Source organism: Monopterus albus, unplaced genomic scaffold, assembly GCF_001952655.1.
Source record: "Monopterus albus unplaced genomic scaffold, M_albus_1.0 scaffold2.1, whole genome shotgun sequence".
In the NCBI taxonomy this organism is placed as follows: Eukaryota; Metazoa; Chordata; class Actinopteri; order Synbranchiformes; family Synbranchidae; genus Monopterus; species Monopterus albus.
In genome coordinates this window covers 6,443,227-6,459,085 of record NW_018127882.1, presented here as the reverse complement: position 1 = coordinate 6,459,085, position 15,859 = coordinate 6,443,227, and the positions used below count along the sequence as shown (strand labels likewise).

At 40.8% G+C, this 15,859-nt stretch overlaps 1 protein-coding gene across 3 annotated transcripts in view; it reads right to left on the bottom strand.

Moving 5' to 3' along the window:
* macrod1 (mono-ADP ribosylhydrolase 1) overlaps window positions 1-15,859 on the bottom strand; it is a 110,958-nt gene that overhangs the window by 28,417 nt on the left and 66,682 nt on the right. For all 3 annotated transcript variants that reach the window (XM_020591315.1, XM_020591307.1, XM_020591322.1), the window contains exon 5: window positions 5,933-6,049. In XM_020591315.1, coding sequence (XP_020446971.1) covers window positions 5,933-6,049 — 117 coding nt within the window. The remainder of the gene's footprint in view (window positions 1-5,932; window positions 6,050-15,859) is intronic.

Here is a 15,859-nt window from a genome sequence, read left to right as displayed (position 1 = left end):
AACCCTTCTTCCCCTAGCCAAGCCACACTGGAGCTTTTTTTTTGGCCCCCTTTTCTCCTTCAAGGCGAATGAATTAATTGAATGAATTAACACCAGAGCTGCTGCTGCTGTGATCATCATCATCACGCTCCTCCTCATCATCAGCAGCAGCTTTGATGAAGCTTTTTAACACCTAGAAGGATCGCACTGCTGACGCCAAGGCAGGAAGAAGCAAAGATGTCGACAACCTTGTCAAAAGAAAAGGAAAAAAAGAGAAGAAGAAGAGTAAAAACTCCCCAACTAGCAAGGTATCATAGTCTGAGTGCGACAGTCTTTAGCCCAGAGCCTTGACAAGTCTCTTGGCATTACTAAAGAAACCTTACTGCTGATGATGATAAGAACGAGAGTGGGGGGGACGAGGTGACATGGGGGGAGAAAAGTGGGAAGAGGATGACAGCAAGATACAGGGCACCAAAGAAAAACCAACTGTACTGTAGGAGTGAGGAAGAGAGAAAAAATAGAGGGCGTGAAATGGTAGACAGGTGAGGAAGTGGATGAGAAGAACAGGAGGAAACAAGGTGTTTAAGTTGCTAATCGCAATGGGCCAAAACACCATCTTCAAGGAAAGAGAACCAGAAAAAGAGAGCGACAGGGTGACAGGCGAAGCTGAGAGATGGAGGTCTTGGAGGAGAGGAAGAGGGGGAATCTGGGAGAGCTGCAGTGAGGATTTTAATTAGCGGTAATTGGCCACCAAGGGAACAGAAACTGGGAGATGGGAGGGAAAAAGGGAAGAGACGGGAGCATAACAGCCAGTTTGTGACAGAGTGATATCTCTCTTGCTTTGTACCTCTCTATCTCCTTCAGCACTTTTTCTGTCTGGGCCTCTCTATCTCCATCTTGTTTTCCCTCCATCTTTTTCCACCTCCAACTGTGTTACTCCCATTTCCCCCAACTGTAGCCATCACTCTATCAGCTCCCCCCTAAATACAGTAAACTGCAAATAAACTGTAAGGTATTTGGCATATGAGACAAGATAAAGCAATGTGTACAATGATGCTGAAAACATCCAAAAGCTTTATTGAGTTACAGACTCATTTTTAAATGCAGTTTTTTGATTTCTTTTCCTTCAGGCTGAAATCTAGAAGCATATGCAAGAAATGTAGCTGTTGCTAACCTGCAGAAAAAGTGCAAAGGTGCACTGTACTGAGATGAATATCTGGTCCATCTTTTATTTATTACAGTACTTAAGTCACATATAATAAATGTAAATATAGTGGAGCAAGTAAAGAACCATATGGTTCTCAGGTGTTAGGAGGAGCAAATAGGAGAGTTATTATTGGATGTACAGTCATCAGATGGCCAAATACATCGCTCCAAATGTCGCTCTATCTGCCGCGTGTGTAAATAATGGGCAGCTGTTTTCTAGCAAATTGAAAAGGTGATAATATGTCAATATTGTGTTCACAGCTTGTGAGCAGTTATCACAAGTCTAAAGACTTTGAACTGTTAATGGAGCCGTTTTGTACTGTATTCACCCCAGTAGCTGCTGACATCTGAAAACAAGGTGACATGCTAACAATAGGACCAACAGGAAACAAATATGAGCAGTTAGACAATTACACAAGTTGCACACAAACTGGCAGTTTAGTTTTAGTGAAATTATCTACAACTTTCTTTGTCAGTAAAACTGAAAGTGAGCACATCCCCAGTATTGTTAAAATCCCTCAGTGACTGGGCTGGTATGTTGTGTTGTGATGGATCTTGGTTTATACTTTTACCATTCTGATTCTTTTTGTCTTCAAAATGAAGACCTATTTTTGTCAATTTTGCCATGTTCTAAAAATTTTTCTTTAGCGTTTTTACCATTAAATGCTCCAAAACAGGAAATCTCAAACTGGAGATGTACATTTTGTAAAACTATTAAGCGGTAACAGTAGACGGATTATTTTTGTACCCCTGAGATAATGTATATCAGTTGATCACCAAAGGAAGCCTTAAAAGTATTTGTAAGTCTCTGTAATGATGCAATGATGTCACTAATGCAGAGTGTGGCCGTTACTGGAGGTGAATAGTGATTATGTTTTTGACCTCATGTTATCAATATCTTTCTTATTCACCTCAGTGGGCCTCCCCAGTGTGTCACGATGTTATATCCCGGTGTGCTTGGCCGGGGAGTGAGGGCCGGCTAGGGAACAGGTTAGCACGGTTACAGCTGTGTTTATCGGTACACAGGTAAGCTCTGTGGTGCTGGGTTGTCTGGACAACATATTCAGCCCAGGCTCCCTTGTCTGCCAACCACAAAACACGCACAAACACACACCTACAGGTTGTTACAGCATGCATCTGGTTCACAAGTGAGCACTAAACTCATTTTTTGTAGACACAAATAGACTGATATCAGACCATTCCTAATCAAGCCTTTGTTTATAGTGACTCACATGCCTCAGGTGTCTTAAATCTGCAGATTGCAGATTTAACTGCCTTTAAGTTTTGGTTAATATGTGATTTTAAGTAGGGCCTAGCTGAAATTTCCCAGCTGTCATTTGTCAACATCTTAAATTGCATGCGATTATTGCTAAACAGCAGCAGTAGAGTGTTATGCGCTCAAGGTGTTGCTAGGTTACAGTAAAGAGATGCTGCTGGCTAAGTGGCTGCAGGATCATCGACGGACACTCCGCATAGAGGGCTGACAGCCGGTCCTCTGGACCATTTGGCAACTCGTGAGTCTGACGCTCTTGAAATCCCACATCTGGTGGCAAGCCCATGCAAATCAAGATCAAAGTGCTGGCTTTGAGACTGGACCCGTCTCTCAACCTCTCCTGTCAAGATTCCTGTTTATAGCTTTTCCACAGCAGCGCTCTGCTTTGACATCGCCCTGTTTGTTACCCCTCCTTTGCTTTGGCTCTGTTGTTTCTGTCTCTGTCTTGCCTTTCTCTCCCTCCTGCTGAGAGGTAATCAAGCCCTGTTGAGAGTGTTTAAGCATTAAAGCAGACGCATGTTGAATTATTCGCAGGACTTAATATTTTGTCTGGGAGGAGAAAGCTGGTCTCCATACCACATGCTGGGTAACTGCCCCGCACACATGAATGCAACGCAGACAGGCCGGTGCACACACCCACACCGAGTTAGTCTGTCAGTGAGTCAGAAAGACAGTCAGTCACTGAGATCTCACGCTGACAGATAGTTACAGGTAAGAGAGCGATAAGATCTGACAGGCAGCCCACACTGTATGTACTGATACACTACTTTTAATGCAACACAGACCCCAGTAAACACATTTCAATACACACCTATGCAGCATCACACCAAATCACCAAGAGAGAAACATACATTTACAAGCTCAAACACACAATATGCACATACATGGACACACACTGACAAGCGGCAGCATCCTATCTCACACACACTAAGATTACAGCAAACATCCTCAAAGTTAAATAACTGAGTCGACTAAGAAGTGACAATGAAAGAACTGATCATCGGCTACTTCCCTCCAGTCTTTAGCTCCTCTCACATCTTTCCCCTCCCCATGCCGTTTCATTTTATTTTTATTTTTTTCTAGACCTCTCCCATTCCTTCCTTATCTATATCCTCTCCTCCTACTCTCCATTCTGCCTTCAGTTTGCCTTTATCATCGCTCCTCTCTCGCTTTTTTCTCTTCTCTTCCTCTGTGAACTTAAACTCTCTGTGGGACCATAAGCTGATATCACACAGTCTCAGTGTTCCTTTAATCTCCTTCTCTCTCTCACACACACACACACACACTGATGCACACATGCATACCTGTGTGGTCATTATAATGTACAAAGCTTTGCTACAGCATTATTGCAATGCCTATTAGTGTGATGCTGTGAGCACTCATTACAGTGGAAGGCAACAGAATGATTAGCTCATGACAAAAGATCACATTTAAATTGGAGGAGTGGGCGGTGGAAACTGAGTGTCATGTGATGGCATGTGAACACTGCACTGTGCACACTATGTATACAGTATGAGGCGAGTACTGTAACAGTCTGAGTCAGACTTTTGATGGATGATACCAGTTTAGAAACAAGGATCACAATTGATGCAGTAGAACCAGAGATATCACCTAGAGTATTCCACACACTCTCTTCCTCGCCTAAATATTCCGGCTACCTTACCCACAATGCAACTCAACCACTAACTGCTCAGTCAGAGATTCAGGTGTGTTATGCTAGGAGCGAATAGTTCCAAGCCACTAGCCTCGGGCAGAGACGAGGAGGAGGCTACTGAGGTCTTTCAAGCCTACTTCTTTCCAACTCCATACCCCCACACCTTTGAATTCATTTTCTAACTCTTCAGACCCAACTGATACTGACTCACTTGAGGCAGTTTATCAGATTTTGTGCAGATCCCGTTGGAGCCACATGAGCCTTTATGCATTTTTTTAACATATGCAGTAGTAACATCACTCCCCGAGAGCTGTAAACACACTTTGATGTGTAAAATCGATCAAGTTCTTCAGCTAAATTCAATTTAGGAAGAACTCTATTGAAATACTTCCTGACATGAAAAACTGAGTAGCAAGGCCTAAACTTCAATCACTGCTGCGGTGTTATGGGGATGCGACTAACCAGTCGATTAAACCAGCAGTTCCCAATCCGCAGGTCAGGGCCCTCAAGGGGCCATTGATTAATCTGTCATAACAAAATGGGAAGCAGAAAAATTAATTCCGACCCACTCAAAAGTGTGTTCATTCTGTCAGATTTATGCTTTTATATCACAGGGTCTGAATCATCATCACAATTTTACATCTCAACACCCACTAATTTATTCAAACAAAACCGCCTGAGTCTTTGGTTGAAATGACCACAACAAGTAGATACACACAGACTGGGATTGTTTTGATAAAACTGTTGGAAAATTTACTGCAAAAATAGCAAATTACCTACTGATTCAAGTCTCTTAAATGTGATGACTTGCTAATAGTTTGTTTCATGATTTTAAACTGAATATCTTTGTGTATTTAACAGACAACAGAAGCAATTTGAAGATGTCACTTTGGGCTGTTAAAAGCAATTACACCATTATTTTGACATTTCATAGACTAAAACCTAATCCCCACTAAACAACTAATAATAATAATAGTATCACAGTTATCTACAGATGAATAAACAATAAAAATAATATGAATTCCTGCCCTGTTCCCAAGAGGTCACCTAACAGCTGTTTCCTTTTTGTTTGAGTTTCTGTAGATGGAGATAATTTATTGTTCAGCATTTACTGCTCATAATAACAGCCCAGTCTTTCTTCACAATGTCACAATAAATCAGAGAATTTTAGTAAGTGAAAGCTGCTTTTAAAATTAATAAAAAAAAAATATCAGTACATCCGTGAGTTATGATACTGACCTACACACTTGATGCCCTCGGTGTCTACAAACAGGAGGAGCATATACGTTTCATTCCTGGGTGATATTTAATTGATATTTATAACCCAGGTCACGTGTTTGACCTTTCAGAAACAAAATGACGAAACAAAACAAACAGCGAGTGCACTTCTCTTCTTATTATTAATGTCTACACTGAGCCCTGATGCTCTACCCAAAGTCAGAGCGTTGTTTCAGAGGATTGTTTCCTCTCTGAGTTTAAACACACAGAAAAGCTTTTCCTGTCATGTTGAATCTTCTGTTTCGTCACACGCTGCAGTGGAGTGCCACTCAATAATTGAGTGCCATTTACTTTGCTATAAATGGAAGGCTCTAAGTAAAATTAGTACAGATACTTAGATGAGTTTCTGCTTTTAGTTGAATTTGGGCTGAAAAGGAAAACTGATATAGTTTACACTAAGTTCTCATTGCAATAAATAAATATATAACAGGACTGCAGAATTGCCTAATTTTATGTTGTTTTAAATACTGAGGCTGTTCAACCTTTATTTTACTTCACTCTCACTTAAGTAGCTGAAAGTTATACTAACACTTTATACTCACATTTTGCTGGAAGGCCGTAGCCGCAGGTGATCTTGGCCTCTCCGGTCTCACAGCCGTGCAGAGAAGCACACTCCTTTTTTAGCATTGGACCTGCGATGCGGTGGATGGCTCCGTCCACTGGAGAGGAGATAGCAGATTTAGAGAGTTGGCCTACTTATGTGAATCCCTGCAATCTGACCGGGGAGACTAAGTACTGTTTGAAATCCAGCAGACACATTTACAGGTGTCAAAGCTTAACAATGACAGAACCTGGATAGTGTTGATGTTCGTGTCGAACAGCTGAATTCCCCATCTTCTGCATGTTGCTACCTTATCCTGCTTTTTTCTTTAATGAGTCAAGGCATCTGTCTCTCTGTATGTCAGTAATAGATTTTAGGGCTACTGCCTTAGTTAATTGCTTGATTTAATGTGTTATTAAGGACTCAGCTGACTCTGACTTTTTGGTCAATTAATCTTTATTAATTACATTTTCATAAATCTACATAATATTCAGAAATGAGCCTCTATCTTTGATCCACACTGCATCTAAAGACCGTGACTGTGTTCATTTCCGGGAGGGCAATGATGCAGGAAAAGCAATTTTACAGCTGTGCCATTTACAGTTTCAATCAGAATCTTTGCACCCCTCCCAGTTAGACACTCAGTGTTAATATTCATGATCTCAACAGCTTTATTATTATGATTCTCAGCAATATGGAACCATGTCAGCAGTTTTTAACTTCTAATCTAAATCATATCTGGAACAACAACAACTAAAAAAGATATTGTAGGAACAACTAATTTAAATGCTACAGCTCCTGACAAACTACAACAAGAAAACCCAAAAGACTTTACATACACTGGATTCTTTAGTAACTCTTTCATCATGAAGTGACTTGAATGACAACTCTAGAACTGAAAACACATCTATTCTAGCAAGGTGCTGGCTCAGAGGCGGCTATCGAAGAGCCAGGGGGCGGCTGCACAATCATAAATCCTGTTTTTGAAATGACTGATCCACCACTTGCCTACTGCACATACAGACATTGCCAAATTAAAGGAAAAACCATTCCCATCAAGAGAGAAAGGTTTCATCACAGGACAAAGGTGATCACTCAGGACAACTTTTACTGATTTGCAGTGACAAGTAGATCCACACCATGCCAGCATCTGAATTCATTGTTTCTCCGCTCATTTATTCAGTGTTTTCCTTACAGTTGTCACCCATCTGTAATTGTTAACACTTCTCACTCACTCAACACAACCCAGGCAGCAATTATGCTTCCCTAAAAATGTAGCTGGCAAAACAAATTAGCAGTATATATGTTGTAAATGTCTTTTCTAGAAGACAAGACTGAAAGGCTATGCACACTGAAATATCCTGGCTCAGGACTTTTGTTTTGAAAGAATACTAAGGTGTAATGTGCAAATCTTATGTTTAAAAAAATCATAATTAACACAGAATAAAACACATCTGTTAAGTATGAGTTTGTCACAGCACTGTGAGACTTGCCAGCACTTGGTGAAAATAGTACAGTAACACCCACCCATATGTCACAGCTCAGCGTGTTGGCCTGTGGCTCTTATCTCTGTCTGACTGTACGCAAGCCAGCTGTTACAGTGGTGTGGTTCACCAAACTGAGTGGCTCCAGGCAGGGGTCTGGTGTTATCTGAACGTTATTGTGTTAAGTTGGCATATCACATGCGGTGCTGAGCTGCAGTGTGCCAGGACATGCTGTGCCGTGTCGAACTGGGCCGCACTATGAGCTAAGCACAAATGTGAGGATGTAAAAGCCGAGCTCTGAACACTGGCTACCTCCTAAGGGTGCTCAAGAACAACCCCAGATACAATGCTCGAGCTGCGTGTGAGTGTGTGTGAAAGATTGCTGGTGTGTATCCTTGCGTGCATGTGGTGTATGCGAAGAGTCCTTGAGGTGACACACACACACACACACACACACACACACACACACACACACACGCACTAACTATGAAGCAGCCCAACTCTGAAAAAGAGAACAAGTGTGATAAGACGGAGATAAAAAAGAGAAGGAGAGAGGAAGCTAGGGGAATAAAGGAGAACAGCAGACGTAAAAATAGTCTGGAGGAAGATAAGGAAACAGGCACAAAAACAAACTCAGAAAAGAGAAATTAAAATTGAACTGAAACAAAAACCATCATCGTCTTCTGTTTTCTTTCATGTATCATGTCTGACAAATACAGATACAGACACATAAAATATGCACAGTATGTGCATGAAAGGTGTGTTTGTGCATGTGGAACCTGGCATTGTTCTCCACTTTTTGTGCTGCATAGCTCTGAGTTACAGCAATGCGTTTTGACCTGGGTACCATTCCACTCTGAGTCTCACGCAGACACAACCTTGCTGTAGTGTGTGGTTGTAGATACAACTGATAAACATACACAATGAAGCTTTCGCTCATACACAATACACACAAGAGTGTGTGTGTGTGCATACAGCTGTAAATACAGCTGAACACCCAGATTAAGTAACATGTAGCTTAGAAAAGCTGTTTGGTCTTCATTTTAACGACACCTATAAGGGTGCGTGGCCAGAGCAAATGTTGAACTATTGATAAATGGATGTTACCCTCAGAAACTTGATTAATGCATTGTTTTTGCAGTTTTAATTAAGGTGCACTCTGGCCAAAAATCATGTCTATGTAAAACAGGGTGAGGCACATGAATTGACAAGCCACCTTTGCTTTGCTCGAGAGATCAATGTGATTGAACACTGACCCACAAAACCGCCATATTCAGCAATGGTCAGTCGGTTTGAAGTGGTGGGAGTGACCTCTTTTACAGGAAATGTTTGTTTATATTCTAGCTATACAACAACAATAAAAGCAGCAGAGAAGGAGAGATTCTGTTTGGCTCTAATGAACATGAGGACAGTGACAGTGGGCTGCTGCTGTTAGCCCGTGAGCCATGCTAGCTCCTGCAGGTTATGTTTGCAACCATACACGTACTCTTTCCTCTCCCCTCCTCCTTTTTGCCACACCATATGAGCAAACTTCGACAGGTACAGACAAGTGGCCTGCAATCTGACTCACCACCGATTCAATGTAATTGCAAAGCTACCACAAAGAGACATAAAATTACCAACAAAACCACAAAAAATATCCACAGAGATGCACAATGACCTTACCTGCTCCTATTTCATGTTCAAGTTTCTCGTGCTCTTATTATGACTGCATACTGAGAGTGTTTTTGTTATTAGAAAAATATCTCCTTTCTTCTTGTTGTTGCATTTTGTGCCCCTGGAACTCCACAGACAGAAGCAGGAGGAGAAAAGGACATGGCTGGGGTTCACACACACAACCTGCTGCTGGGATTACAGCTGACAAATTCAGTTATCCCAAATACTTTCTAAATTAGTTATCACTGTGTTGGTCCTTCATGGAGACGCACATTACAGCAGTGTCCTTCATGCTTTTTAAAATTTCAAACGGTGAACAACTCCAAACCGCAGTCAACACATCCTGTTCTTTTAGTTAAGTAATGTCGTATTGACTACACATGCCACCATAGCCACTTTCCCATGAGCAGCTCTTAGTGAAGCCTTTAATATTCTCATGATTAAGTTAAATCATTCCTTGTCAAAAGGAGAAGAGCAGAGAGGAGAATTGAACCACTCCCTCTCTCTAAACACAGCCTGAACATGGTGAACGGCACTAATAAATAACACACCTTCTCCATCTCTGTGTGACTCTCACCTCTCTAATGTAGAGAGATGTCCCTCTAACTACATTCACTGAAGACAGCCCATGCTGGCTTTCTTTCATACTGTGGTAACTTGTGACTCTGTGGGAGCCGGTGTAATAGCCCAGCATGAGCACCACATGCTACTGAGTAGATTCAGACACTGTTCTGTCACTTAAATACGACCAGAAATATGAAAGGGGGAATTCATGAGCACGAGGGGAGCGCAAATAAAAGATGCATGTGAAGTAAAGCTGCACCAGCAGTACTTCCTCACAGCAGACACATACTGTATATGCAGGTGTATTAGTGCTGAAGGATGCAATGCAACTGAAAGCGTCATTATTTTCTATTACTTCTACAGAACAATATTAATTGAGTCCATCTGGTCTTGCTGCAAAGGGTGGAATGATTGAATTAAAATCCATCTTTCTTCATAAAATATTTAGCCGTTTGAAATTAAGAATTGCTCTGCATTCATTTCAGCAATGTCACACATGCTGTCGGCACCAGGGATTGGTGTTTGGGATACTAACACCTTATTTTATCCCTTTCTTAAAACTGTTTTTGTGATGTTGCTCTTGTATGGATGTTTGTCATTTTTGGACTGCGCCTGTGATGTGCTCGTGACTTGCAGCTTTAGCCACTGGCATCGCTCTGGGGTTGGTAATGCCTGTCAGTTGAGTGGTCAGTAATAACGTCACATCAGGAACTCTGATTCTGGTACCAGAGGCATCCAAATCCAAATGACATTGGTGGTCCATAGGCGTGCTATCATTGTTATTATGAGCATGTTAATGCTAGCATTTAACTCAACACACCACTGTGCCTAAGGCTCTGACGTTGCTGTAACTGTGGCTGAAATCACTCCCTCACTGATTCATTCACTACTCACTATATAAGAGACTCAGTAGTGAGCAGCAAACCATGATTTTGGATATTTACTATGGTTATATGGAGTCATCACTGACAGGCAGAGAGAGCTCAGTAATTTCTGCATCCATAAAATGCAACACACTGCATATTTTCTGGCCATTGTGGGAATTTTTAGGCCTTTAACACAGCAATTACACACTCAGGATTCAGATAATAAAATAAAATGTATTAAAACAATTTCAGACACAAATCCAGTCTTGTTTTCTGTCATATTCCACCTCTATGGGTGTTTGTTTAATGTGCTCATGGTTTATGTTTTTGAAATTTTGCCTTCACAGCAAATCAATTTTCCTCTGGAGACAGTAAAGTCAAAATTATATCGGCTCAATTTACAGCACCGTGTATCGGTATTGATGTATCCCTCATTTAGACAGTGGAGACGGGAAGCCCTAACCAAATTAGCAATACTGTGGTGTCAAAGGATACTTGTTCGCACTCCACTGACTCTGTCGTATGCAAATGGGGTACCTGAACTACTCAACAATCAGCCATAATTGGCCACACCTAATGCGACCTACAGACATCAACAGATTATAATGAATTAGTCATGAATTTAATTTATATTACTTCACACTAAAAAAATCTGTTAGGAACAATCAAACTCATTTCCATATTTAAAAACAGCATTCATTATTTAGCCTTCATTACCATACAAAATATCACATCAACATTTAATGCTACTGAAGCTCAGCCTACCAGGGAATGAGAGATGGGATGGATATATAAAAAAAGAATGAACAGATCGAGAGACACCACAGAGACAGAGAAAGACGAGACGGGGGATTGAAGAGCACAGCTGGACAAAGAGAAATGGGTTTGGAAGAGGATCAAGTGTAAAAAGGGGTGTGTAGGTGAAGCGAGTGAGGGAGGCTAAAAACAAAGGGGGAGGAGATGAATGCTAAGTGGGTGTGTAGAGAGTGGAAAGGGATAAAAAGGATGCAGCAGATGGATGGATGCAGGAAGAAAAGTAGAAAATGTTTTGGCTTTTTAAAACCAGTGACCATCCAGCTGAGCAGGCGGTTGACCAGTTTAGGTGTTGTCATGTCTCCCTCACAGGCTCTATATTGACTAACTTTGGGGTAGAGAGGGAAGGAGCCAGAGAAGTAGAGGGACTGGGAGGTGATAATTGGTGATATGCTTACCTGGCGAGAAGCCTACAACCCCCAGCAGGGCACATAAACAAACACAGTGGTGCACACACGCACACAGTTGCCTGCAATGTTATATGTCAGGACAAGCTTTACCTCCTGCAAACCCCCAGCACTCACCCTTACAAACACAAACACACACACACACACACACACACACAAACAGGTAGATTGTTGACATTAGAGTGAAACCAATCCCACAGTCTCTCCTATGGAATACTAATATGGCTGCCCTTGCCAGCTGACCTCTTATAGGCCAAACAGGCTGTCCGTCAAACTAATGGGGCGGAACGCTGGCATATTGCTTTCCCACAATCCCTCAGCAGAGCCAGGACACTCATTTACTTCAGTCAGCTTGTTGCCAAGGCAACATTTAGGATGGGTCTGGTGGTGAACGCGCAGACACACACACACACACACACTGCTTGCAGTTGTATATATGCATTTGTATACACAGAAACTTAAATATGCATGTACACAAGCATGCAGCAACCTGTTAAATGTTATTACTATTATCTACACATACACACAAACATGACTGCTGCTAGCAGTGAGGAAACATGCAAATTTATGTATGCGGCTGACATGGCTATGTGTGTGTGTATGTTGACCATACTCTAAGTGCTCCGTGCCCCAAAACCACTCTTCTGCTCTCTCCCTTCATTCACAATACATGCTCTCTTGCTCATTTGTTCTGAAAGGCGAGCAGACAAGCCCATCCTCCCCCTGCATTTTTCTCCTCATCCAGACAAGGAGAGGGCTGCAGACACACAGGGACCACAGCCGAGACACTTCCAGCACAGGGTATCAAACCCCATTCCTGTTCTGGAGGATTGATTATAAATGTCAGCACACACACACATTCAGACTGGCTTCTCAGCTCTGCAAAAAATTCAGTGCAAGAGGATTTTGGTCTTTTTTCAGTCAAATTAGAAAATGTAAGTGGATGAAATTTTAATTGGGATCATGCTCCTCTATTGTGTGCTGGATGTCTGACAACCAGGGGTGGAAAGTAACTGAGTACTCAAGTACTTAAATACATTTTTGAGGTATCTGTACTTCACGTGAGGATTTTCATTTTCTGCTACTTCATAATTTGACTTCACTACATTTTTGAGGCAAATATTGTACTTTTTACATTTATTTAATAACTATTGTTACTAATTATTTTTCAGATCAGCTACAAAAAAATCCTACATAATTATCTGATTTTACTGATCCTTGGTGTGAAATTCACCAATACCCAGCAATGCCTCAGATTACTGTATAAGCATATAAGGGAGTTGACATGAACTCAACCTTTACCAGCTGCGGAATTAGTGTGATGTACACAACAATGCATCAATAATTATAATCCAATAATATAATATACATTAATGTCAAATGTGTTATTCCCCATTGTGAGTACTTTTACGTCTAGTGCTTTAATTACATTTTGATGCCAAAACTTTAGTACTTTTAACATTTTGAATGCAGGACTCTCACTTGTAACAGAGTATTTTTACAGTCTAGTATTGTTACTTTTACTTAAGCAGCTTGAGTACCTCTTCCACCGCTGCATAAACATCCAAACTAATCATATGCAGGCACTCTTCACACCTGGTTCACATCCTGTGCACTCTGTCCCCACAGAGCCAGAGCAGGATCTCTGCTGCCAGCTCTGTCTCTGTGTGTGTGTGTGTCCATTTGATCAGTAAGTTGTTATTATACAAGTGCAGCACATGATAGCAGGTGAGGGGTTTGAACAGATGATCCAATTTGCTGCAAGAATGACTTCAGATATGATGATGTGAAGATGTGATGCTGTGACCGTGCTTACGGGACAAGTTTAGTTTCTTTTTTTTAAATTCAATACAATGCCTACGTGCTATATGTGTGCTGAAAGAGTTACAGTACTGGTTACTATAATCATAAATACAGTACTTCCCAAGACTGAATTATGCAAGTGCAAATGCCACAGTGCCCCAAAACCTCAAGCTGTATTTATAGTTGCGCCTTAAAAGGTTAAAGCATAGCTAATGGGGCTACATGCTGAGGCTCTGAGGCTAATAGCTGACATATGCCTCCTCAGAACTGTAGCTAAACATCAGGACTACAGTGGCTTGTGTTGTGTCCCACAAGCTTCTGGTGCTGGTGGAGGTTACTGATACTGAAGACACTGTTAAAGTTGAAGAAAGATGCAGAAACACACCTCTAGCAAAGCAGACAGACATTCTCATAGCTGCAATCAGGGCTCAGTGTGCATAAACACAGCAACTAGACTCTTGTTAAGCCTTTGAATCAAATATAATCAAGTACAAATTTCCAGTTTTACTGTGTGCATACTCTTTAGCAATAAATTATTTTTTACAGCATTTTTGGTTGGTTTTCCCACAACATAACTCAAAAAGTAAAGAATGGATTTTGATGATTTTTTTTTTTTTGATAGGTAGGGTGTGGACCACACAACAATCCATTAGAGTCTGATACTGATCTGGATCACCATCTGGATCCAGGAAATTTTTAAAGGATTCTTCACCACTGTGAGATACATCAAAGTCTGATCTGGATCCAAGTAATATTCCAAATGCAGTGATCCAGAATGTTTACATTTATAGGGTTCACACAAAGCTCACTACTGTGAGACCACAAATATTTCTATAGTGGGCTGTCAACAAATGTGACGCATCTTCAAAAGTTACAGAGCTACATCCACCACAAACCATTAGTGAAATATAATTTTTCTTGAAAAACTTTAAAAACTAATAATGATATCAATGTGATTCTAAATACGATGGGTAGGTTTTCATCCAAATCTAGTTTAAGGTCCATCATTATTTAACAGCTAAATTATATATAACTTACAGTAGCACTAGCATAAGACTCCAAATCAGTCCACTCTGCTCCCTCTCCCTGCTCCACCACACTCTGTACAGCTCTTCAGATATTTGTTGTTATGAAATTGCAGTAAATGAGAATACTGATCAAGCAGAAATGATTGAAAATCTCTGGTTAGAGAGGTCGATCCCGCTCAAAATCTTTTAGAAGCTAATATCTCTGCACTGCTGCCAGTGCTCTTCAATGAGTCTGGGTCACAGGAGGCTTCGACAGCACCTCTCCACATTAAGACAAGTTTTGGAGCAGATTTCTACAACAAAAACATTTGAAAAATGTTACATAGTTTTAAAGTTTAATGCTGCATATTCATCAGTGAATTTGTGTTAAATCACCACACAACAATTCTGAGGCCTGGTAGTATTCCAGCATAGCAGCACAGTATACGATGAACAGAGATTTGGTGGAGCTGAAGGTTATGTTAATTTGGCCAATCGGCCATTTCCTTCACCACATGACTATAACACACTCCCAGCTGATTTGAGAAACTTGACAACATATGGTATGTTTACTAGAAAACTAAGAGCACTGTGTGGTTGCTGAAAAAAAAACAAGAGTGCCAAGGTGATATTTGATATATTTGTGTTTAGCGTGTAAAGTCCGAGTATTACAAGTGACATCCAATGTTGGCTGCATCATGCACATGTATGTGCGAATGCATAGTGTTGCTCCGTTTTGTATGATTTTCTGTTTTGCAGTGGTTTTTATTTGGACTGTGTTTCCTTTTACTATATTCTTCAATATACACTTCAACCTGCCCTTTGGCCTAATGTGACATATTTATATCATTTGATGTTAACTAATGTGTGTTATCCTTGATGAACAAATGAAATAAAAAATAAATATATAAAATAAATCTGTGTCCTGGTCGTAGTTCCAGGATGTAATGGTCCGCCACAGCTCCACAAGGAATCGCTATTTTTGCTGGAACACAGAAAGATAATTTTGTACTAAATTTGTAACTTTGGAAGATACTACAGATGCACCAATCTGACACATTGGTTCAGTACCAATACTGCTCTAATTAAGCAGACTGGCTATCAGCCAAATGTAACTAATCCAAATTAAGCACAATTTCAGTCAGTCAGTCTTCATAAAATTTTGTGAGTCCTCAATTGATTCAGTCATGGCAGGAAACTGAGTCACTTTTAGAGCCACAGCAGTTCTTTGCTTTGTATAACTTAACAAAAATATGACAATAAGTACCACACAGTGAGGTATGGAAAAGAGAGCATGGGTAACAGAAGAGATATCAAACTTGGTAGAA